Here is a 22,166-nt window from a genome sequence, read left to right as displayed (position 1 = left end):
AGCCCCGCCTCTTTTCTTGTAGCTCCGCCCCCTGATCGCCACTCTCGGAGTCCCCACCTCTTCTCGCCCCGGCAAGATGGCGGCGCCCGGGCAGGGGGAGGCGGCGTGGAACCGGTGGCGTGTGCCGTGGCCGGCGAGCTGCGCTACGGTGGCCCTGCCGGCCCAAAACCCCGCAGGTAGCCGACCAAAGGGCAGCGCTGGGGAGGGGGCATTGGGAAGAACAAGCACGTACCACCGTCCGCTGGGACCGAGAGGGAAGTTGCCAGGGGCGTGCGTGGGGCTGCACGGGAAGGATGCTCGGGGGGGGGGGGGGGGGCGCTGCATGGGAAGGATGCTGGGGTCGGGGGCTATAGTGGAAGCAGCCTTGGGGAGGAGGAAAGTAGAACTCACCAGGGTATGTGGCGACCCCCCTTCGCCCCCCCCCCATACGTACATGCCCGTTACCTCTTGCCCTTCCTGCCTGCAAACTTGAGGCACCAGTACCTGACTCTCAGATCATCTGTGACTGTGAAACACAGCTAGGCGCGCACTGGGTGAAGCATGTGTGTGACTGGGATTGTCAAGGATCTGGGAATGGATTTTTAGAGGGTCTGATCTAGTAGTTTTAGTCCCAGAGTTCTAAAGAAAAGGAGGACTTGTGGCACCTTAGAGACTAACAAATTGATTTGAGCATAAGCTTTCATGAGCTACAGATGCAGTGAGCTGTAGCTCATGAAAGCTTATGCTCTAATCAATTTGGTAGTCTCTAAGGTGCCACAAGTACTCCTTTTCTTTTTGCAAATACAGACTAACACGGCTGCTACTCTGAAACCTGTCATTATGCAAGAGTTCTAAAGGTTTGTGGTTTAAATACAGAACACAACCTGACTAGAAGTGATCATGATTAAAAAAACCCAACCCCCTCCCTCAGCTCGCTACCTGGCAGTTTTATTTCTATTCCCTTGCAGTTTTAGGAACACAAATCCAAATCTATTGGACTAGCTCTAGTGATACTGCCTAAACTAGTCAAGTTGCACTGTCCAAGCTAAGTGAAATGGAAAACGGAAAAAGTGGGGAGAAGTAAATGACTTAAAATTCTGTTTTAAGGGAACTCCCATGTGTTATATATCATAGGTAAGGACTAAATAATGTATTGCAGGCAAGAGTAGCAAACTGGTATTTGTTCAAATGTATTTGAAAACAAGTCAGGTAGGTAGTTCCTAGCTTTTATGAAGTATGTTGCTTTGGGACATGGATTGTTGTAATTTATGCTGTCCTAATATGATTTATCTTGTATGGAATAAATAATTAATTTAATGTGTCCATTTTTTCCTCAGTGAGATGCCTTCCCACTGTTATTAAAGGATGTTACAAGGTCAGCACATTGCTAAAGAGTAAAGCTGTGGATGCAGAAGGAAAAGTTTTACATTCGATCCTTTATGGTTTCCACAACAGAATGTCTCACCATAAAACCTATTTGTCTCTGAAACAGGTCAGCAAGAAACATCTTCATGACAGAATTATGGTTGGAATGAGCCTTCTAAATGTCAGTTATGAGTCCATTGCAATTTTCTCAAAATTTCTTTTGAGGAAGAAATTTGGCAGGCTTGTTTTCATCCCAAAAGTGTGGGTTTTGGTAGTTTCATAACTCTCTTTGCTTGTCTTTAAGACACTGTAAGTTCCACTTGTTTTTGAACCAAGTCTTGCTCCTTTGTAGTCGGTGAGAATTCTGCTACTTATTTCTGTAAGAACAATATTTAGACCCTTTGTGTTCAAGTTAAGACCCTAAATAAATGTAATTAGATGTTTTTATCCATTTCATGCTTCTTACAATTCATTAATAATAGAAATTCAAATATTTGTGTTCAGGGGTGGGAGAAAATAATCTACAAATTGCCTTTGAAATACAACTTCTGCAAACTATCCTTGGGAAATAACTGAGTTTTTTTCAAAGCAGCTTTAAAAAGTGAAGTTGAATATATTTGCTGAATATCATCAATTAAAAAAAAAAAATTTTGGTGCATTTTAGCTAAATATAATAAGTATGCTGCTCATTGCTGTAGCCCAATTGAGGTTACAACCCAGGTTTTCTGACTTCCAATCTATCCACTTGACACACTGCCTCCTTCTCAAGTCATCTGCATTTTTATTTTTGAAAACTTAATTAAATCCCCAAAATAGCAACATGCAGCCTACAGGAGTCAGCATTAATCAACAATTTCTTTGTCCCAGTGTAAATTCCTGTCACAATAATGTCCTAGAGAGAGCCCACCACCATTATTTGGATATTTGAATGTACCTATGTAAGAGACTCAGAAGGTCCACCTACTGCCCCTGACAGACCGAGAAGGGGAGATGTTGCGTAATTTAATGGACAACTCTTAGGCTAAAAAACTTGTTTTTCTGCAAATATCCACCCAAGGTGTTTGTTCTCTTTCCAGGTAGAACAATGCTTAAAGCGTTTAAATCAGATGAACTTGACGGGCTCCATTCAAGGCTTGGCGGAGTTGTGTCCCAAGTAAGTTGCATGAAACTGTATATCTTACCACCCATTCTCTTGCTACATGATACAGTATCTTAGGCCATGTCTACACTACAAACTTTGGTCGACACAAGTTATGTTGGCATAAAGCTGCCACAGATAGTATATTGCTTGTGCACGTGCATACTTGGCTCCTAGCATCAGCTCTGTGCATACTTACCAGGAGTATTTGGGTTGATGCACAGTGCAGTGCACCATGGGTACGTATCCATGTGTGCAACCTGCCACCGTCCAGCTCACTGTCTCTTGGGAAGTTTTGACAATGCATGGTAGGGCAGAAATGAGTTGTGCAGGGATGTCTGGGAGCAAGGGCTCAACTTTTCAGTATGTAACTGTCTCCATCACAAAATGCCATCTATATCCCATAATTTTCTTGTCTTTTAAAAAAAAAAAATCCCATGAAACTGCACAGCCGTCTTAACTGTCCACTATCTCCGACAGAAGCATGGAGCCTGCACAGCTCTGCGCTACTGTCGTAAGTGTTGCAAGCACAAGACAGATGCATGATCCTCCAGTATTTGCAGAGCCATAAGAAGAAGCGAATCGGCGAGGAACTTGATGATTTCTTGGATGACAGATTGCTGTGGGACATAGCAAGAACCAATTCAGGGTTGCTAGTGTCATTCGCAGAGCAGATGCAGATGGTGAAGAGCCGCTTCTGGGCCTGAGAAAGGAGCGCTGACTGTTGGGATCTCACCGTAGTGCAAGTTTAGGATGACGAGTAATGGCTGCAGAACTTTTGGATGTGAATGGCCACCTTTCTGGATCTGTGTGCTGTGCTCGCCCCATCCCTCCAGCACAGGGACACAAAATGAGAGCTGCACTTACAGTGGAGAAGCAAGTGGCAATTGCACTGTGGAAATTTGCAAGGCTGAATTGCCACCAGTCAGTGGGAAATCATTGTGGAGTTGGAAAATCCACGGGAGGGGCTGTTGTCACGCAAGCATGCAGGGGCATTAATTGTCTCATGCTACACGGGACCATGATTCTAGGCAATGTGTAGGGCATAGTGGATGGATTTGTAGTGGTGAGATTCCCAAACTGCAGTGGAGCAATAGACAGCATGCATGTCCCTATTTTGGCACCAGATCACCTTGCCACAGATTACATCCACAGAAAAGGGCTACTTTTCTATGATTGTGCGAGCATTGGTGGATCACCAGGGATGCTTCACCAACATCAGTGTTGCCTGCTCAGGGACGGTGCATGACACTTGCATCTTTAAGAACACAGGACTGTTCAGAAAGCCACAAGCAGGCACTTTCCCGACTGGCGGATTACCACGGTGATGTTGAAATGCCAGTAGTGATCCTGGGGGACCCAGCCTACACTTTACTCCTCTGGCTTATGAAGCTGTACACCGGCCACCTCAACAGCACCAAGGAGAGATTCAACTATCTGCTCAGTAGGTGCAGAATGACAGTTGAATGCGTTTTTGGTAGATTGAAGGGATGCTGGTATTGCTCACTTACAAGATTGGATCTCAGTGAAAAAAACCCATCCCAACGGTTACAACTGTCTGCTGTGACCTGCATAATATCTGTGAAGCAAAGAGGGCAAGTTTGCTGCTGGGGTGGAGTGGCTGTCTGCTGAGTTTGAACAGCCAAACACATGGGCTACTAGAATTGCTCAATGTGGAGCTATGCGGCTCAGGGAGGCTTTCATAGAGCACATCAACAGTAAGTCACAGGAATGTGTTGTGGTAGACTGTGCTCTTCCTAGACCTGCTGTTTGGGACCTGTTAGGAATTGTGTGGTGGTTGGTGTACATCTCTGAATATCACACAGTCAGGGTACTTGTTAATTTTGTGGTGCTTGCTGTACATTTATAATTATTACACTGTAGGTCATTGATCCTCTGAGTTGTTACACCATACAGTAACAAGTGGGTACTTTCAGAACTGCTAGGCACTCTACAGCATATGTTGTGATCTAATAAAGATGAATTATTTTTGAAATAATAGAATTTTATTAATTAGCAAAAAGTGCAAAGAAAAACCTGCAATTTAAAAGCAAATACATTAAAAACTAATGGAACAGAACTTAACTAGGGGGAAGGAATGTTCATGTCCGCTTTACCTACACATCAGCAACTGTGGCTTTCACAGGTCAGTGTATGTGATGCTCTGGTTGTCCTTAATATTCTGTGGGGTAGAATGATGGGGTAGGGATGCAGCCCATGATGCCATGTGGAATGTTGGAGGGGGTGTAAGGAGGTGCTGCAGTGGAGTTCTCCATGGACTACAAAGGGAGGCAAGCCCATGACTGTTGAACCTATAGGTCCAGAAGAGTCTGCAGCATTTCTGTTTGTTGTCAGAGAAGCCCCATTGTGTCCTGGTGCATCTCTCTCTCCTTTTCCTGCTGGGACTCCTGGACCGTTGACCTATCTGCTCTTTCCTTCTCCAGGCCGTCTGCAGTGTTCACCCTTCAGGCCCTGTGCTTGAGCTCTGATACAGCACTGGCTTGCAGGATTTCATTGAACATGTCACCCAAAGTACTCTTCTTTCTCCTCCTTATCTGACTCAGGCGTTCAGTGGATGTGGAGCAGGAACCCCTCAAGGCAGCAATGACATAAAATGCACAGAGGTACCATTGTCAGTATAGTCACAACGGAAAGCGAAAGTTGAGGTTCAGAACTCCCATCCCTTGCTCCCCTAAAGAATTCAACATGACGCGCTCATTGACACATCTGCTTTGGTGTGCTTGTGCCGGGCGCCACTCACAGCACCAGCCACAGTGAGCGTGGCACGCCAGGCGTGAGGAAAATGAGAAGGGAATTGTTCAGTTGCATGAAACTGTGAGTATAAGGCAACAGCACTGAATACTGGCACCATTTCCCATGGGGGGGGTGGTGATTTTAGCTGATATCTCACTTCTCAGGGTAACAGAGAGCACAGCTGCTGCTAGTGTCCTGAAGCTGCCCGGGCCTGTATGCTGCTACCTGTGTACTGCAATAGTGCCTGCCAAAATTGTCACGGAGTGGTGTGAGAAAGAAATAAGGCTGCCATTCCTAGAAACCTTTGAGAGAGGACTGTGGAGTAACTCCATGAAAGTTTCTTCGAGCTCGTTCAGGAGGATTCAAGGGCCATCCCTGTATATAAACAAATTGCTCAGTATGGCCCCCTTGCCTAACTCTACAGGGCAATGAAAAGCAGATAACTATGCTACCTCTCTTAGTTCTGCTACCTCGTCTTGTATGAGTAAACTAATGAAAAGTTGATAGCTGTGTCCTGTTAAGGTGGGGGCATCATCAGTACATCAATGTAATGGGAAATACAGTTACACTTACCTGAGGTTCCTTCCTCTGCATCGAACATCCCCATGCTCAACTGCCTGGACTGCAGTGGAATCTCAAACAGGTCCAGATGCTCAGCATAGCTGGATCCTTGGTCACTTGTCCCTCATGCTACTCCTCTTCCACCTCCTACTCATCCTTGCTGTTCATGCCAGGGGCCTGTGGCTCAGGCTCCTTGGAGGTATCTATTGTGGTGATGGGGTCTCTGCCAAGTATGGCATGCAGCTCTTTGTAAAAGTGGCATCTACAGTTTGACACCAGATTGACGACTGGCCTCCATGACCTTCTGATATGCCTGATGTAGTGCCTTCGCTTTCATGTGGCACTGCTGCTGGTCCATGTCGTACCCCTTCTGCATCCCCCGTGCAATCCGTTCATAGATGTCCACATTTCTACAGCTAGTCTGTATCTGTGTCTGCACAGCCTCTTCTCCCTACAGGCCCAGGAGTTCTAATATCTCCTATGTAATCTGAGCTGGCACATGTCTGGAGTGTGTAGCTGTCATGTCCAGCTGGGCAACTGCACACAACAATGGAGAGCTGCTAGGTGCGCTCACCAAGTGGGAGAATCAGGGGGCTTTAAAGGGGAGGGAGCCTTCCACTCTCTGTGATCCCTAGGCAGTGGAGTTCATAATTGTGACCAGAGCAGTCTGTGTCAAGCATTGTGGGACAGCTGCTGGAGGACTGTTAGAGTCAACATAAGTAACGCAGTGTCTGCACTCGTGCTGCGTCAACCTCAGTACATCGACCATGGCTCAACGCCACTCGGGGAGGGGGTGTTACTGTGTTACCATAACAGGGTGCTTACATAGGTGGGAGACGGATTTAAGAATAGACACATGCACAAAGGCACCTAACTTTGTAGTGTAGACCAGGCTTCAGTAAGCATTACCTCTAAGCTTCTAAAAACTTCAGAAGAAAATACAAATGCTAAGTGTAACCACCATCTCCTTACCCTTCTGACAATGTAGGAAAAGTAAATCTGAAAATGCACGGGAGTGCTTAGTTCCCAGCCAGCCTGTGATAGAAGTGGTGGCGGTGAAGATCTTGGGAGGCTGCAAGCTCTTGCTGCGCTTACTAGAGTGTTGCTGCAAAGCATTTGTGTATCCTTTCTCTTTACAGAATGATTTTCTTAAATATCACTTGCAGCCCTCCCCCATTCAGCTTCATGGTGAGAACTGCATCTACTGTAGGCTCGTAACTGCTGCTGGACTCAGCCAAGCAGTTTTTTTTTTTTAATCTATTAAAGAAGCTTCAAGTTGCATGCATTTGTGTTATTAGGTGTGAAACTCATGCTGCTGGCAAGTTTGCCATTGCAGCCCCTAGTAAGCCTGCATTTGGGTATCCCTAGTCTAAACAATTGCCAAAGCAATTGCTGCTTGTTTTTTTTTTGTTTTTTTTTTGTTTTTTAGGAAAGTCTCTTTGCTCACTGAGTTCCATTGTACAGTGTTATAGTGTTGTCTAACCTTAATCAGCTTAATTTCCAGCCTATCTGTTAAGCATCTGTGTTTGGAAGAATACATTCTCTTGAACACCGTGGTTTCAGGATTGTTGAGCAGATTATGGTTTGTACACTTTGAAAACTAATCTTTACTGTTTTTTGTCTGTCTTCTTTTCCTTGGATACTTTCACCAGCAGATGGCATGGCCGTACTCTGGCCTTTCTGCTTAGTGAGTTATCTCACCAGAACAGGGTGGTGTAGTCCTAGTCGTTGCCACCTTCCTTCCCTCTTGACCTGCCAGTTCCATGTGCGACAAAGAAGCTGTGTTCTCTTACTGGATATCCTGTAGGATGCTGTAGTGGATGTGAAATGTGCATACTTAGCAAATTTCTCTAACCTTAACTATACCACAGTCAGGGTGGTTAGAATTATTATTATTAATACAGGGTTTTACCATGACACTAATTTAACCATAAATTCCTTTATTAAATCCAAAGGCAAAATGATATTTATAGTTGCTCCAAATGTGTCTTAAATGCCTAAGCAATAACCACACCCATATAGTAACATGCAGTTATAAGTATGGATTGGATACTTACAACAGAACTAGACCCGGGGTGCTCAAACCCATGTAGGCTGGTTCCAGCTGGACAGGGCAGGTACTCGGAGTGAACCCTCAGCTTGTTATACCTTTGTTATCATACCCTACATGACTGAAAATTTCTTTTTGATTAAACCAGTTTGAACCACTCTTGGTAACTAGGGTGTCTTCTTTAAGGACTTTCCCTCCTATCTTGTCAGTTACCTTCCAGGTCCAGTTTTTCCAATTAGCCCTCTTCCTTCAAGGCTCTCCCACAACTGCTAACAGGACCTGCACTTTACATAAACTGCAAAACATATATTTTCTTTAGCCAAGTTCATTTCACCCTGTATATACCTCTCTATACTACATGGTGTCAGTTTGCCACAACATTTTTTAACATCTGGGATTTTCCAGTAACCATTTCACCCTGTATATACCTCTCTATACTACATGGTGTCAGTTTGCCACAACATTTTTTAACATCTGGGATTTTCCAGTAACCAATCAGCCTCATCTGAAAATAAAATTGATGGAATGGAGTCAGTCCTCAGTGCTCCTGATTCTTTCAGTGCAATCATTGTTCCAGTCTCTTCACGTCATTGCTTCATGTACAAAGTGTGCAGTTAGACTGAAAAAAATACAGATTCTCTTGCGTGGCGTAGCTCCATGTATATAATAAATTGTATAAGTGCTGTTTGGAACAGGAAAAATTTTTTCCAGTTGACATTGAAAAGGAAAGTGTATAATATCAAATAAGTAGGCCCAACTGTATTGAATTGATGCAGAATGTTTTGGTGCATGAAAGAATGCCTGTTAAATGGGCTTGGCTGGATGTTACCTGGGAACATGCTAATTCCCAGGGTTTATGGAAGATCCACAAGATATAGTGCTAGGGAAGAAAAGAGGTTTCTGGAGGGTGGGTATTGGATGGAGACTTATAGAGTAGAGCAAGTTCTGTCCTGATGTTCCATGATTAGGGTTGCCAACCCTCCAGGACTGTCCTGGAGTCTCCAGGAGTTAAAGATGAATCTTTAATTAAAGATTATATCATGATGAAACCTCCAGGGATAGGTCCAGCCAAAACTGGTAACCCTCCCTTAGGCCAGAAATCAGCATTGAAGAAGCAGTTTACATTGGGAGGTTAGGGTATTTGTAGGGAAGAACCAGTTTCGAAACACATGCAAGGAAAGGTGGTTGGAGAGCATGAAGTCAGGACCCAGAAGTGTCGGGGGCAGGAGGGAAGAGGAAAGGGACTTCTTTAGGCAAAAAGGGGAGGAAGAGGGAGAGGCAGGTACAGGATTAGTGTACTTGCTTAGTGAATACAAGTTAAACAGCTTGTGTCTGCAGCTGGCTCATGCCCATGTGTTTATTTTCCCAGGATTCTTTATAGGTGTGTATTACAAAGCCTCATTTCTTTATATGGGGTGTTGTCTGGGTTGCTGCAGGAGGTGTCCAGGACCCAGCAGATGCCTTACATTAAGGGGTTTACCTTCCCTTCTGAAATCACTGAGTTTCTGGGACCCCTTTATTTGGAGATTAAGAAAAGACCTAAAGTACTTGCAACAAAAAAGGCAACTGGATGGCTGAACAAACTGTTCACAGGGCCTGCAGTAGCATCCAGGTGCAGTAAAGAGAGAGGCCTGGCAGCTCCCACAAGGGGCAGCAAGAAGATGACGAGCATTCAGCGCCCCATTGACATTGGGAAGCCGGTTTCGGTGAAAAGATCTAATAAAGGTAAAGAGTTCTGCTGCAGTATTGTTGGTGGGGAGAGCCATGTTTGCAACATGCCTCTAATCCTTAGGTTCTACCTGACTTGCATAAAATGGAGTAAATCCTGTGGCTCAGGGATATCACAGGTCCCAGCATGAAATGCTTCATTTTAAGCTTCTCTGGGCCAGGTACATGCTGGGATCTCTTAACAGAAGAGTGGTAAGAAGTATGCTTTGGCCTACCCTTCTCTTTCATGTCATCTTTTGAAGTGTAAAGCTGTGCAATTTTGTTACTGTTTTTCTGGAAATATGTGAAGACTTCTGGTGCCGGGGGGAAGTGTGTTAAGTAATCCTTTGCACTTCCATGGTGCGGTAAAGTACAGGATCTCAAAACCCTTTACAAAGATGAACAATTTAAGCCTCTCAGTAGGTCTACATAGTAGACAGCTCATGCTTATCATTCCTCCTCCCCATTTTATAAATGAGGGGACAGTGAAGCTAAGTAAACTGGCCAAGTCCCATACAGCAGAACCTAGATCCTCTGATTCCTAGTTCTGTGCTTTAACCACTAAACCTCCCTCCTGTAGGGGTGGTGACAGAAGCCAAAAGCATCAAAGTGCATGAATGGCTTTCTTTATCCACCTAATTTTTCTGTGTTGCTTTCAGTGAATCTCACCATCCATTTTGTTCCTTGCTCCTAGGTGGCTGAGATGTATCTTACATCTTGATTCTTTGCTCGCCCCTCTTTGCATTGCCAGCTGGCAATGCTGAGCCTTGGTGTGAGCCAGTTGTTAGTAAGCAGCTTATGGCCTGATGTCTCCTGTATGGCTATGCAGCAGACTGAACGGCTGAGCTGAGGTGAAACTGCAGTTACGGAAAGGACTCTTACCAAAATGAACTAACTCTTCCCATTTTTAAGTGACAATCTTTTCTCTTTCTCTCCCTCCCCAGGGAAGCAGTTGGAATTTGACATCAAGACCTTATGTAGGCAACTTAAACCCAGAGTCCAAAAGGTTTGTATGGCTTAAATTAACACACTTTGTATCTCAAAGAGGACATCGGAGCTCCAAAGCCTTTTTCTGTATGTTTGTGATGGAAAATATTCTCTCCCCTCTGGGCTGCCTGTCCCTGGTACTTTGAAGCTAGTGGTAAGACCTGGCTTACCTTGTCTTAGCTCCTCAGACTGGCATGGCGGCTTTGCGTAGACTAGGTAGTTTTATACTTTGCTTGCAGATCTGAGTGCTTTACAAATGTGGGTATCCGTTTCCATTTCACGGTTGGTGCTAGAGATGGGAATTGAACTGCAGTCTCCTGAACTTAAGTCCCTTGCTCTTAACAACCAGACCACTGCCTCCCAGTGCAGTAAATGATGTTTCTTTAACACTAAGCATCTGAGCTTTTCTCCTTTTGAGGATCAATTGGACACTGATTTTTTTTAAAACACTAATTTCTTCCCTCATCTTTATTTCAGGATGTAGACTTCAGACTAACACTTTCTGAAGCAAAAGCAGCAAGATCCCAGCATACCAAATCCCTTGTGTTGAGGTTTAGAGAAGCCTGCTCTTTTGGAGAACTGTCTGAAGCACTCAAAATGGCCGTTCTCTGCTGCAAAAGCAAAAAGCTCAAGTCAGAAGCTTTCTTTCTGGGAACCAAACTTTTGAAAAGCAAACGGCTGCAGCATGTGGAGGCTCAGGGCTGCAGGTAGGTGTAATTTAACATGGATTTGGGGTTTTCAGGGACACCACTTTGCAGTTCTTTAATATATCCTACTATTTAGGTCTTACCTCTGTGGGAAAATTGTACTGGCATTACCTAAGTGTTGAATTAAAACTAATGTAGCTAGGCTAGTACAAAACCTTGAGTGGTGGCTGCTGTTCTGGTATGAGTGGGGTTTTTGGTTTAAGATGACAGAAATAAGCTATTCTTAAACCAAAGTTAGAGTCCACCAGTGTGCAATTTCTTAATTAAATCAATTTAATGAAACGGTTGCAAGTTCCTGTGTAAAAAAGCCCTTGGAATGTTCACAGATCTAGAAATGCATTTGAGGGGAGGTGCATTATTCTGTTCACTCATCTGCAGTGAAGCTTTTCTAAATGTGTATGAATACTTTCTACACTGCAATAAGATGTAGGGTGGGAAAATATTCTTTCTACCTGGGATGGTGATATTTTTCAAGCCTGGGCTTATGATTTCCAAGATGCTTCTATACCTCTGGGTTGTGAGGGAAGAAGGGAAATGTCCAAGTCCCCCAAAGCTGGGAGGATTGAATTTTGCCAGAGCAGAAACCCTTTTGTGTGTCTTCCCCCCCGCCCCATTGAAGAATTGCTTTGTTTTTCCCCCTTCACCTTAAAGCTTGCAGAAAAAACTGGGCTGTGTTAAAGCATCTATCTGCAAATACCTTCTCTCTGGCTTGCAAAAGGCATGTTGGCCAAAGCAGTACCACAGAGCATGTTTCTGGCAGCAAAGGAAGATCAAACTGTCTAGAAGATCAAAATCTGTCTCAAAGAAGACTCCAGAGTTTGTTCAACAAAACACTTCCATCCTTTTTGAAGACAGTATGCCTGGTGCTGTGTCCCTCTTTCCTGCTCAGCAGTGTGAGCATTCACTTCACTTAAGAAAAGCAGGAGACTGTAGTACTGCCACGCATGTTGGAGAACAAGACAAAGTGGGGATCTCTGAACCTGTGGCATTGGAAAGAAACCCTGGACCTACAGTGAAAGGGGCTAGTGAGAATGATGATATTGATGACATTTTTGCAGCAATGGGTGTATAACACTGGTGTAATGTGTGGGTGAGTCACTGTAGTACAGAGGTCCCCAAACTGTGGGACATGCCCCCCCAAGGGTGGGTGTGGAGGAACTTTAGGGGGGCACAATGGGGCTCAAGCCAGCCCCCCTGGGGAGTGGGGGAAGGAGCACTACCCAACCCTGCTCCAACCCCTCTGCTGTGGCCCCGTGCACAGCCTCGACTCTGCATCTGTCCCATCCCTAGTTTTGGCCCTTCCCCAAGCCTTGGCTACTGCTCTGTTTCCAGCCCTGGCCTGAAACCCGCACTGAGCTACAGCACCAGCCTTGGCCCCCTTACCTGCGTCTATCTCCATCCCTCTTCCCCCCCCCCCCCCCCAACCTCAGGAGCTACAGCCCTGCTCCTGACCATGTGGGGGAGGGATGCACACAGAAGTGTATGGCAGGGCCCAACCATGAAATTTGGGGACTACTACTCTAGAACTCCACAGTCTAGCTTTTTATAACTGCCTTTAGAAGATGGGTTGGGGTCTCCTAAAGGAAACTATCAGAAACATTGTTAAAGCGTTAGTCTCTGAAATCCACATACTTAATTTCCCCACAATAATTGGGGTGGTGTGAGAGGGGCTAGTGAGGCTGCCATACAGAAGATAGTGGCCTTACTAAATGTTTCTTTGCAAAATGCCATTTTAGAGGAGATCTCAGACGGACAGTCTAATATCTTCATGGGTGAGGGGGCCTTGCTAAGAGAACAGGGGTTTATTTGGGCGTTTTTCATCTCTTCATCTGGAAAAGCACAATGCCTCTCTCTAGTCCTACTGCATGACTATGAGAGACCTGTCTTATAAGTGCTGCAATCACAGAATGTAGTATAAAACACCATGTTAGAAACCAACTAGAGGACAAGATTCCTCTAGCATGTGGAAAGAGCTGGGCCATCTGCTTCTGGCTATCAAAGGAACCCCTCCCTTGCTCTGAGTAAAGATTGAACACCACAAATACTTAGTCTTGGCTTGTTTTAAAATACTTTCTATGTTCAGTCACCCCTTTAATATTTGCTGCTAGTACAGAAATCACAATGTCTTTGTATTGTCATGATCTTAGAGGGAGGACAGCAGTCTTTGCCATTTTGATGCCTGAAGTGTATGGGAGCATATAAGCTGGCTCTTACAGCGTTGCTTTTAGCCAGGGGTACGTGTACCGCTTGGAGTACACAGAGGTCTTCCAGGGGGTACATCAACTCATCTAGATATTTGCCTAGGTTTTAACAGGCTGCATAAAAAGCCCTAGCAAAGTCAGTACAAACTAAAGTTTTATACAGATAACTTTACTATACATTGAAATGTAAGCACTCTTTATATTCCAATAGACTTTTATAATTATAATAAAAATGAATCAATTTCAGTAAGTGTGCTGTGCCTCTTTTGTATTTTTGTCTCATTTTGTAAACAAGTAGTTTAAGTGAGGTGAAACTTAGAGGTAACTCAAGACAAATCAGACTCCTGAAAGGGGTACAGTAGTCTGGAAAGGTGACAGCCACTGCTTTAAGCTACCCTAACTCCAGTGCTTGGCCAGATCTGAAATGTAGATCATGCAGTGAGCATGCATTCCTGCTGGTGCTGTGAAGTTTAAACCCCACCTGTAAGAGTGATCCATACAGTAAGTCTAGTAGTGAGGGCTGGAGGTACACTGTAGAATAAGTGTCTCAGCAGTTAGGGTTTCATTGAAAACCCCACTTCTGAAAGATGTTTGCCTATTTGAAGTGCTGATTAGGTGTATAAAACAGCTCAGCCTGGAGAAGAGGTGAGCTGATGTTTCAGCTTACACACAATGTAGCTGAGGCTACTTTAAAGGGTAGCAGCCAACTATAGTGCACTGAAGTAGTCTAGCTGTAGCATGACAAGATTAAAAATAAAAGTGTTCTGCCTTCATTCATCAGAGGACACAAACCCACTTCCATGGAGTTATTACACTGCCAAAGGCAGGTACAGATTAAGCTTTTCGGTAAAACATTCCATAACTCAGTGCTGGACATAGCCTAAGAAGCAGCTTTCAGCCCAGAAGGCTGCTTTCCTGGAAAGATACAAGTACCTGAAAATAAAGATGGAGAATACATGAGGAGCTGACCTGTGATCTGTTTAGTCTAGTAAAGCCTCTCTCTACCAGGGACCAGCACCAGCTGCTTCAGAGGAAGGTGCAAGAATAGCAGCACCATTTTAAGTGAAGAGTTACTGTACTAATATATACAAAGCCATGGTCCATGCTGAGAACAACTTAGTTTATAGTCCTGCTTCTACATCACTGCTGTACAGGAGTAGTCTTATTGAATCCAATGGGACTAGTGTTCATAGTTACATGTGTGTTCCTAGGACCAAACCTTAAGTGCCAGAGGAGGGGGGAGGATGCACTCTCATTTTCGAGTTCTGCATTTTTGGTTTAAATACAGGAAACTGACCAGAGAAAGTAAGTAAGTATCACAGCAGAGTAAGGGGGGGGCTGATACAGCAGTTACCATGATGCCACTGAAATCTTGCATTTATCACAATGCCCCAGTGATCTGTTTTCACCTAGAAGAATGTTGGAGGTGTATGGAATACTCTCCTATTGTACAGGACCTACTACAATGGGGTGCTGGTCCAGAACTAGAGCCGCTAGCCCTATAATACACAAAATAATCTAGGTGTCATTCCCCTTAAAAACCAATCTTTACAATAGTGCCCACAAGAAATATAAAAGGTAACCCAGGGGATGGAAGAGCAAAGTTACCCCATTGTATAAGTCTCCTACCTCATTTCAGCACAGACACATTTACATTTTATAGCACCACCCCCACTGGTGTTAATATTCAAATTAAGTCACATTACAGTAAATCTAAAGACTGATGGTGTTTGTAAAATGGGAAGAGAAATGCATGTCTTTGTGCTATAGATTTCTATTTAATGATCCCTGACTTTCAGAGCAACTACTCACCATCCATAAAATCCCCCCCCCCCCCCACCAGTTTTGTGATCTTATTTTCTTTGCATACAAGTTAAAATTTCTACAAAAGTCCTCTAGGCAGTGGCCAACCTGAGCCCGAGAAGGAGCCAGAATTTACCAATGTATATTGCCAAAGAGCCACGGTAATACATCAGCAACCCCTCATCAGTTCTTCCCCCCAGCACTTCCCCATCAGCTGTTTCTTGGCATGCAGGAGGCTCTGGGGACAGGGGAGAGGGAGGAGCAAGGGCCTGTGGCAAAGCCAGGGGTTGAGCAGTGAGCACCCCCCTGGCATATTGGAAAGTTGGCACCTGTAGCTCCAGGCCCAGAGTTGGTGCCTATACAAGGAGCCGCATATTAACTTCTGAAAAGCCACATGTGGCTCTGGAGCCACAGGTTGGCCACCTCTGCTCTAGGCTGTTATTTACAAGGTTAAATGCTACATTCAGGCAATAGCTTGAATAGTCCTGCAGCATAATACAGCAGGCCAATCTCAGAAGAAGCTGTCTATTTTAGTGGTTTGATTGGCTTCCCCCTGAAATTCTCTTGGCATGTAGTGGACTATAATTCACACTTAACACCTTTCTTTTAGGAGATTCTACACCACTTACAAGCTATCAATATACAAAATCACAAATGATATCACCAGTGAGTTAGAGCAGTGGTTCCCGTCCAGGGTTACACATACCCTGGAGGTATGCAGAGGTCTTTGAGGAGCTACAAAAACTCATCTAGAGATATTTGTCTAGTTTTACAATAAGCTACATAAGAAGCACTAGTGAAATCAGTACAAACTAAAATTTCATACAATGACTTGTTTGTACTACTCTATAGACTACACTGAAATGTTAGTACAATAGTGATATTCCAATTGATTTTTATAATTATGTGGTAAGTGAGAAAGCAATTTTTCAATAATAGTGTGCTGGGACACTTGTATTTTTATATCTGATTTTGTAAGCAAGTAGTTTGAGATGAAACTTGCTGTCCACAAGACAAATCAGACTCCTGAAAGGGGTACAGTAGTCTGGAAAGGCTGAGAACCAACGGGTTATAGGGATAAATATGGTAACGTCTGCTGTTTCAAAAGGAGCACCATAGGATCTGTAATGTTCCTACCAACCAGGCAGGACTTCTGTTTATGGCCTTCTGCAGGAGATCCATGCAGAGTAAAATATATGGAACAATGCGTGTCTTAAGGATGAAAGGTAAGTCAATGTGGTGGAATTTAAACCTAGATTTGAAAGACCCTCTAGTGTAATGTTTCAAACATTAAACTAGCTGTGAAATGCCACAGCAGCCGCATCTTCTAGTAGTACAAAACTATTAAATTATTTCTGACTGAACAGAATCATTAAGCTTTATTATGCCAGAAGGAAACTGGAACCTGCTGTTTATTCATCCCTGGCTGCTTCCTTCTCTTGGTTAATAAATGCCTGAAAACCCAGTTTTGTCTTTCTAGACTACTTTATGTGGAAAGAACTATTGGAGTGCAGTTAAATCTAGGGGAGGTGAGCCTAGAGTCACAGCTAACTGAAGCTAAATAGTAAAAAGTCAGCATCCTCACTAATATCTGGCAGTGCGTACACAAAAAAAGCAAAGCCATTTCCATAAAAATATTCATATATTTTAGATTAAGACTCCATTGTGGGACTAAGACTACTGGACATGCAGCATTTTAGTGCAAATAAGTTTTGTTCCTTATGTGGAAATATTCTCATGTGCCTTGAATATATTTAACATTGCAGACTCAGAGCAAGAGAACTGTTAAAACACATTATTCATAAATACCCCCTTGTAAGACATGGAAAAAGTTTCAATACTTTGGCTAGCTACACTGTTTAAACCTCTCCGAACACAATGATGTTCAGACACTAACTTTTCAATTATTCCTTTGAAATCAACTTGGTGGATCAGCTGAAGGATATATGAATCTAATGAGAACTGTGCACAGTTGCCAAGCATCTCTTCTCATTTAGCTTTCTAGTCATCTGGTACATGACAGGCTGCCATAACTCAAAACAAGAGTTGCTACAAACAAGCATGAAGAACTTCTAGAGCACTTTTAGTTTGAACTCCCTTGCCTTTTCTTAAAATAGCATAAGAAGATACAAAATATTAAGATACATTTACAGGCTTGTCTGGCAGTTCTTACCAGTAAATGCAGCTTTAGCCACTTCAGCACTGAAATCCATCCAAAAAGCCCCCAAACAAAACAAAAAAACCCACACACAAAAACCCCACAAAAACAAACCCAAAGCAGTAGGGGGTTAGTTTCTCAGTATTGAAAAAGAGAATGGCTTAAAAAAAAAATATATACATAACATGTAGTCATAATGTTTACCATCTCTGCACAACACAAAAGCATCAAGATCCATAGTTTGCTTCATCAAAAGCCTTCCTGGCTCGTTTCAGTTCTTCATTCATAGTCAACAGGTCTTTTACTCTAGCAAACTTCCGTGGGTCCTTGCGGATCAAAAAGACAATATCCTCAACCTGTACACGACCCTGCCGTCCAATTGACATTGCCTTGTGTGTCTGTTTAAAAAACAAACAAACAATGATTTCACTGAAAGTTATGCTTCCTTTTCCTTCTTGTAAGTTACCTTATACACTGTTTTTAGATGGTACACTGGCACTTCGAACAAGCTGGGCTTTGCACTTTTGAAGAGGAAACCAATAGTTTAAGAGATTGAAAGCCACCATCCTAGCTAAACTATGGTCAGGAGAGCCTTTCTAGGTGGTCTATGAACTACCTTTCACACTAGTAAAAAACAAAACAAAACAAAAAAAAAACACCCACAAAAACAGTCTAAGCAGCAACGTTACCTACCAGTTATTTACTATTTGCAATACCATAGCAGCTATAAGCAAGGTTCACGGACCCGGATCTATTGTGCCAGTCAATATGCACCCCTCTCCAAAACTCAAATAAATAAAAGCTGGAAATCTTATTTCCTGGCAACTCATATACAAGTGCAACACTGTTAGGTGCTTTGTCATAAAGTCACAAACATAATATATAAAATTCACAGCCAAGCCTATGTCTGCACCATGCCAGCTGCTTTGTGCCTTCATTGAGTGGCATGTGTGTGTGTGTGGTGAATTGTCATCCAACTTGCTGATCATACCAAAATCAGAGTAGCAGCAAGTACACAGGAGGACAGGCCTAACCTGCAAAATGATGTAAAGAGAGGAGTACTGGGAGTTGCAGGTAGTGAGAAGAAATTAGGTAGTACAGTATATAAAACTCCTGTACCCCAGGAGAAGAAAACACGCAGCTCAGTTAAAAAAAATGGAGTCCAGGAATCCCTGGCTCAGGGCAACAAGGCAAATCTTCTCTTACAACAACAGAAATGTGAGCCAATGCCCACACAGAGCATGCAGGACTTTTCTTTTCCCTTTAAAAGTACACACTGTTGAATGCAGGAGATCATCAACCCTGGAAGGATGAAGGGTTAGTGATTTCTGAGATGCAAATCAGATGATTAATCAACCAGTTACTGGATTAGTTCAAGACATTTATTAAATGGTTTAAATTTATGTAAGTTTTTTTTAATTATAGGTCTTTTTAGTGAAAAATAAAAAGAAGCCTACTTTTAGAGTCTTTAGAAAACTAAAGCATCCCCTTCCACTGATCTTTTTTTTTTTTTTTTTTTTTTTTTTTTTTTAGAAAGGGCTTTCCTAACCACTGTCTAACTAAGAGTTATTTGTTTTTAAAATGGACTGCTCTCTCTAGTCATTTCAGTCCAGAAACAAATTAAGCAGATTTTTTAATATAACCTACCATCTCTGTGATGAACTCTATCACCAGGTCTTCAAGAATATCCACTGATTCTGTATAGGGATTCTGGTCATCTCCAAACCCATACATCATACATCTTACTGGGGAAACAGAAAACATAGTATGACTGGTTTCAGAGTAGCAGCCGTGTTAGTCTGTATTCGCAAAAAGAAAAGGAGTACTTGTGGCACCTTAGAGACTAACAAATTTATTAGAGCATAAGCTTTCGTGAGCTACAGCTCATCCGATGAAGTGAGCTGTAGCTCACAAAAGCTTATGCTCTAATAAATTTGTTAGTCTCTAAGGTGCCACAAGTACTCCTTTTCATAGTATGACTGAAAGAGCTCCATTGTTCCAGCTATGCAGCAGACTTAGCATATGCACCAAGTTCTTCAAACAAACTCAAATCTACAAGTCTGTGCAAGCCAAATATGATAGAATTGTGGTAAGAATGACATGCAGATGCCATGTGGATGTCAACAGAAACCATATTAGCAACAACCATTTGAAATACATACAGTACATGTAGTACTACCGGAACTATGCTTGACAACAAACTCTACGATTAGGATACTGGATTAGATGGACCTGGGTCTGATCTAGGGTGGCTGTTCCTGTACTTCACAAGAACAGTTTCTATAATGGTGACGAAAGTGATTTGTAATTCAGAAAGCAATTTAATAAGTTAAAAGGGCTTCATTTTCAGCCGACAATGATTTTCAGCATCCTAGATCAGTCACCAGAACTTAACATTAGGTACCTGTCTCCAAAGTGAACATATTGAGGGATCGTATTCCCTGTGGTATGGGCACAGGGACTACACAATCCAAATTGTGAATCTAATTAGGCAGCAGTACAGCCTGTTGCCTTCTTTACAGTTACACCGAGCTGTATTATAAGTTATATAACAATACTCCCACAGAGATCCTGGGGCCTGTCACCTTGACTGGCTTATTTCAATTTACAGCTACATCCTCATTTAACAGACTATAATTCCCAGAGGAGTGAAGGGTGCCCTGGTATGCCACAAATGCCGCTCTCAGAGAGCCTAGGGTGGGGGTCCTTACTACCCGGACACGGACACACACAGATACGTGGACTCACGCTCTTTGGAGAACAGCCTCTTCCTCTTGCCCTGCCCACCATCCGGGCCTCCTCCGGCTTCCTCAGTGTCTTCTTCAAACTCGGGTGAGGCAGACACCAGAGAGGAAGATCAGACAACAGCACAGCAGACAGGCCCAGGTGGTCACACAACCCAAGCCCCTTCCCTCTGCCCCCCAACATCTCAACCTCCCCATAAGGGTCTCCCAAGCCACCCCAGTGTTACAGTGTGTGGGGATGTATCGCTCTAATTATGAATTCCATTTGAGCATGAGAACTATCTGTACTTAAGACCCAAAGTAGAGCTCTGTGAAACTTGAAAGCGTGTCTCTTTCACCAAGAGAAGCTGGTCCAAGAACCAGTGTTGCCAACGCATAGTTGTGTCACAACTCTCATCAGAAGGATTGTTTTCCTTAAAGCCCCAACTCCTGGAATCAAGTGGATGTGTGAGGATTTCAGCCCTCGTTCTTAAAGAAAAAGTAAGTTTCTAGCCCTTGTGGCTACGGAGAAAGCCTCAAAATGTGACCCCAGTGCATGCTAAAGGCTCAAAAAGCAGAACACCAAATCTAGTATTTTTACATGATCTCATGATTTTTGGTGAGCCTGACCCATGATTTTTGAACGTTTGGAGTTGGCAATGTGGATTTACCTCAGCCACCTTGTCTCTCACTCCCTGTACTCACAACAGCCAGCCCGAGAGGGAACTTCCAGCTTGTGGCAGAAAACAGACTGTGTCAAAATTTGAAACAGGACCATAAACCTCCAGTAGCACAGGTGCTGGAACTAGGGGTGCCGCACACCCGGGGGGGGCTTGAAGCGGTTCCCATCTGAGGCAGGTTTTACAGTTTGGTTCAGTGGCTCTCAACACCCCCCCCCCCCACACACACACACACACTCACTCCACCGTACACGTTGTTCCCGCTCCCCCGCTCGGTAGCTCTACCCGGGCTGGGCAACGGGGACTCCCTGCTAAGCCAGTGACTGGCCACGTCCTCTGCCAGCAGCCGCGTGTGTGTGTTGGGGGGTGGGGGCGTTGTGGGACGAGCTGGAGAACGGCGGCAGCGGTCCGAACAAGCGAGGCAGCCGGGAAAGGCCCCAGGTTGATCCCCAGAAGGAGACGCTCTCCCGGCGCAGCTGCAGCCGGTCTCTCCGGGTCGCCGCCACACGCGGCAGCCGGTGCCCCTGGGGGGCCCGAAGAAACCCCAGCGCCGCGGAGCGGGGCCGAGCCCAGGCGAAGCGGGACCGCGGCCCCGCTTGTGACGCTCCTGCAGCCCGGGCGCGGCGGATTCAGAAGCTCCCCGGCCCGGCCCGTCACCCGGGGTCTCGCCAGCCCTAACCCCAGAGATCCCCGGAGTCATTGCCCGGCAGGGGCGGGGCCGGGAACGAGCGACCTTCCCTTGGCAGGAAGGAGGCACCGGGCCCCCCGGGCCTAATAGCCGCACTCACCGGCGGATCCTCCTCCTCGTCCGCCATGTTCGCCGCGGCCTCGCACTTCCGCTCTGGGCGGCGCCATCTTGTTGTACGGCACCGGGCCCAGCCCCGCCCCCCGCTGCTTCACCTGCCCCGCGCCTCGCTGCTAGCGCTGCTGCTGAGGCGGGGAAGGAGCCGGGCGCCCTGCGGGGGGGGGGGGACGGGCGAACCCAGCCTCCTCCCTCCCTCCCTCCCCCCCCCCCCGTGGAGTAGCGGGCGGGACCCAGCGCCCCATTGCCCTGGTGTGTTCAGCAGTGGGGGAGGGGAGCCCAGAGGCCGGCGGGGTAAAGACCCAGCTAGGCAGAGCCCCTCCAGTCACCCCCCGGACACGCCGCTCTCGGGCGGGGAGAGATCCTGCCACGGCCACCAGCAGCTCTAGGGCGGGAGCCGCCCCGCTCAGGGGCTCCCGCGGGGTGCAGCCTTTCAGCTGAGCCACGGCTTCGCTACCCGGGAGCTTTTCCTTAACCGTGGGGCGGGGGAGGGACAACCTCTTCACGCCGCCCTGAGGCGGTTGCAGGCTGCGCGGGCTCCTGTCCCATCC

The 22,166-nt window shown here is 45.0% G+C and overlaps 2 protein-coding genes across 6 annotated transcripts; one reads left to right on the top strand and one right to left on the bottom strand.

Moving 5' to 3' along the window:
• Positions 1 to 54: 54 nt before the first annotated feature.
• NEPRO (nucleolus and neural progenitor protein) lies at positions 55 to 13,695 on the top strand. Of its 5 annotated transcripts, none has more exons than XM_038390912.2 (9): positions 55 to 176; positions 1,317 to 1,471; positions 2,421 to 2,497; positions 6,786 to 6,917; positions 7,302 to 7,379; positions 9,217 to 9,572; positions 10,499 to 10,560; positions 11,019 to 11,248; positions 11,900 to 13,695. In XM_038390912.2, exons 1-9 carry the CDS (start codon positions 77 to 79, stop codon positions 12,318 to 12,320), a joined length of 1,611 nt encoding a protein of 536 aa, XP_038246840.1. In that variant the 5' UTR covers positions 55 to 76; the 3' UTR covers positions 12,321 to 13,695. The 5 variants fall into 5 exon arrangements, with proteins under 5 accessions (XP_038246840.1, XP_043367744.1, XP_038246849.1 ...); XM_043511809.1 differs by having other exon boundaries at positions 60 to 176; positions 1,317 to 1,354; XM_038390939.2 differs by lacking the exon at positions 55 to 176 and adding an exon at positions 4,927 to 5,317 and having other exon boundaries at positions 1,436 to 1,471.
• A 3,337-nt stretch (positions 13,696 to 17,032) lies between these two features.
• On the bottom strand, positions 17,033 to 21,721 carry TAF13 (TATA-box binding protein associated factor 13). The gene is made up of 4 exons (XM_043511881.1): positions 21,602 to 21,721; positions 20,159 to 20,237; positions 19,058 to 19,155; positions 17,033 to 17,808 (listed from the first exon to the last, which is right to left on the bottom strand). The coding sequence occupies exons 1-4, from the start codon at positions 21,626 to 21,628 to the stop codon at positions 17,638 to 17,640; spliced, it is 375 nt and encodes a 124-aa protein (XP_043367816.1). The 5' UTR covers positions 21,629 to 21,721; the 3' UTR covers positions 17,033 to 17,637.
• Between the last annotated feature and the right edge of the window lie 445 nt (positions 21,722 to 22,166).

This window comes from Dermochelys coriacea, chromosome 1, assembly GCF_009764565.3.
Source record: "Dermochelys coriacea isolate rDerCor1 chromosome 1, rDerCor1.pri.v4, whole genome shotgun sequence".
In the NCBI taxonomy this organism is placed as follows: Eukaryota; Metazoa; Chordata; order Testudines; family Dermochelyidae; genus Dermochelys; species Dermochelys coriacea.
The sequence above is the reverse complement of the archived record's forward strand: the minus strand, read 5'-3'. Positions and strand labels throughout refer to the sequence as shown.

Bases quoted from the DNA above. Each gene is read 5' to 3' on its own strand.
- NEPRO (XM_038390912.2), top strand. From the start codon at position 77: ATGGCGGCGCCCGGGCAGGGGGAGGCGGCGTGGAACCGGTGGCGTGTG. The intron at 2,498-6,785 runs GTAAGTTGCATG...CTGACAATGTAG, and splicing joins TTGGCGGAGTTGTGTCCCAA to GAAAAGTAAATCTGAAAATG. The intron at 9,573-10,498 runs GTAAAGAGTTCT...CTCCCTCCCCAG, and splicing joins GGTGAAAAGATCTAATAAAG to GGAAGCAGTTGGAATTTGAC.
- TAF13 (XM_043511881.1), bottom strand. From the start codon at position 21,628: ATGGCGGACGAGGAGGAGGATCCGCCG. The intron at 20,238-21,601 runs GTGAGTGCGGCT...GCCTCACCCGAG, and splicing joins ACGAGGAGGAGGATCCGCCG to TTTGAAGAAGACACTGAGGA. The intron at 19,156-20,158 runs GTGAGTCCACGT...CTGTTTCCCCAG, and splicing joins GAGGCTGTTCTCCAAAGAGC to TAAGATGTATGATGTATGGG.